The 1623-nt window shown below is 46.8% G+C and overlaps 1 protein-coding gene across 1 annotated transcript; it reads left to right on the forward strand.

Annotated features, from left to right (window-relative positions):
• Nucleotides 1-1084: 1084 nt before the first annotated feature.
• On the forward strand, nucleotides 1085-1338 carry LOC104406287 (homeobox protein Hox-A5-like; the record flags this gene model as incomplete). Its single annotated transcript, XM_010015223.1, has 1 exon — nucleotides 1085-1338. A coding segment is annotated over one exon (254 nt), but the record flags the coding sequence as incomplete, so codon positions are not given.
• Between the last annotated feature and the right edge of the window lie 285 nt (nucleotides 1339-1623).

The raw sequence follows: 1623 nt of genomic DNA on the forward strand, positions 1-1623 counted from the left end.
AGCAGATATAGAGTTTTCATCCCTATTCAGCAGTAGTTTATGGCTCTCCCCTCAGCGGATTTTACAACCCACATTCCACGACCTGCACAGTTTTACTTTACAGCTAGCCTGGCTATTTTGCCTTTTTTTTCCCTCTCCTTTTAATGACTGGATCTTTTCTTCTTTTAAAAAGAAAGAAGGGTGGAAAAAAAAGAACAAAAAAAGAAGGGAAGAAGAAGAGTCCAGTGGAATGTGTGGAGGAGAGGCCGAGGGCTGCTGCTCACCATCCCCTTTGCTCGAGGAAGGAATATGTTATACTAGAGAGATACGTAGCATTTACATAGAACATACAGTCGGGATCACAAACACCATATTGTAGAATTATTTCCAATCAGGCTGCAGGAAATGTCGGGTGGAAGGGAGAATTAGGAGCTGGGCCCTTTCCAAACCCTGCTGCAGGCAGCTGGGGGTGAGGGGAAGCCTGGGGGGAGTGTTGAGGCTCTTCACATCCACATACCCGCCCCCCGCAAGAGGGGTAGCAGCTCCCTTGTCAGCCCCAGAAGTCACTGCCGGGCCCAAAACATCTCCAGAAATAATTAAGATCATCACACACCTTCCAAGCAGGCACCCCGATGACAGCTTTAAGAGAGGACAAATAGTTGGATTTGTGTAGGTAACAGATGCGTCTGTGGCTCTGCTTGGCTGTGGTTCCGTATTTATTCCCCAACCAGGCAAAATTTGTGGTGTCTAAATGAAAATTAGAGCAGGAGCTGAGTGTCTGAGCCATGCTACAAGGGCAGGAAACTTTCTGAAGTTTGCTGTTCACTCGGAGACACGCCAAAAATACACGGCTCGCTTTTCCGAGATGAAGGGAAATTAAAGCTGTGGTGGTTTGGGGCCTGAAAGCAGGGAGGCGAAAGCCTCGAGCAGGAGGAATCGGTCTTGTAAATTCAAAGAAGAGATGTCCCAGGTTGCACAATTTCTCCGAGGACTCTGTCCTTCCATGGGACCCGAAGAAAGCAACTAGAGAGCAAACTCGATCATAAGCCCACAAAATATCCCTCCCAGCCTCCCTATCTGATCCGAATCTGCATTTATTTCGCAGGCACCGACAGAAAACGCGGCCGCCAGACTTACACCAGGTACCAGACCCTGGAGCTGGAGAAGGAATTCCACTACAACCGGTACCTGACGAGGAGGAGACGCATCGAGATCGCCCATGCCCTGTGTCTCACCGAGAGACAGATCAAAATCTGGTTCCAGAACAGGCGCATGAAGTGGAAAAAGGAAAATAAAACTGCCTGCTCCGGCTCCAACAGCCAGGAGAAACCAGATGCGGAGGACGACGAGGAAGAGTGAAAGGGGCGAGAGATGGAGGCAGGAAACGTGGAAACCCACGCGAGAAGGAAAGAGGGGGGAAAAACACAGAAAAAAAGACTATATATTAAAATAGATAAATGATAAGTGCATAAATAATTAAAAACCCTAGGAATGATACGTTGTGTTTCATGACACTGAAAAAAATACTACCTATATTAAAGTCTTCTTTTTTTTTTGTACAATAGAATGACGATCTACCTATTCCTGTGGCTTTAGAGTCAGAATAGACACACTTTTCTATGTGAGTCTTCCTATAGTCCAAGT

The sequence above is a fragment of the Nestor notabilis genome, unplaced genomic scaffold (assembly GCF_000696875.1).
Source record: "Nestor notabilis isolate BGI_N333 unplaced genomic scaffold, ASM69687v1 scaffold18655, whole genome shotgun sequence".
Taxonomy (NCBI): Eukaryota; Metazoa; Chordata; class Aves; order Psittaciformes; family Psittacidae; genus Nestor; species Nestor notabilis.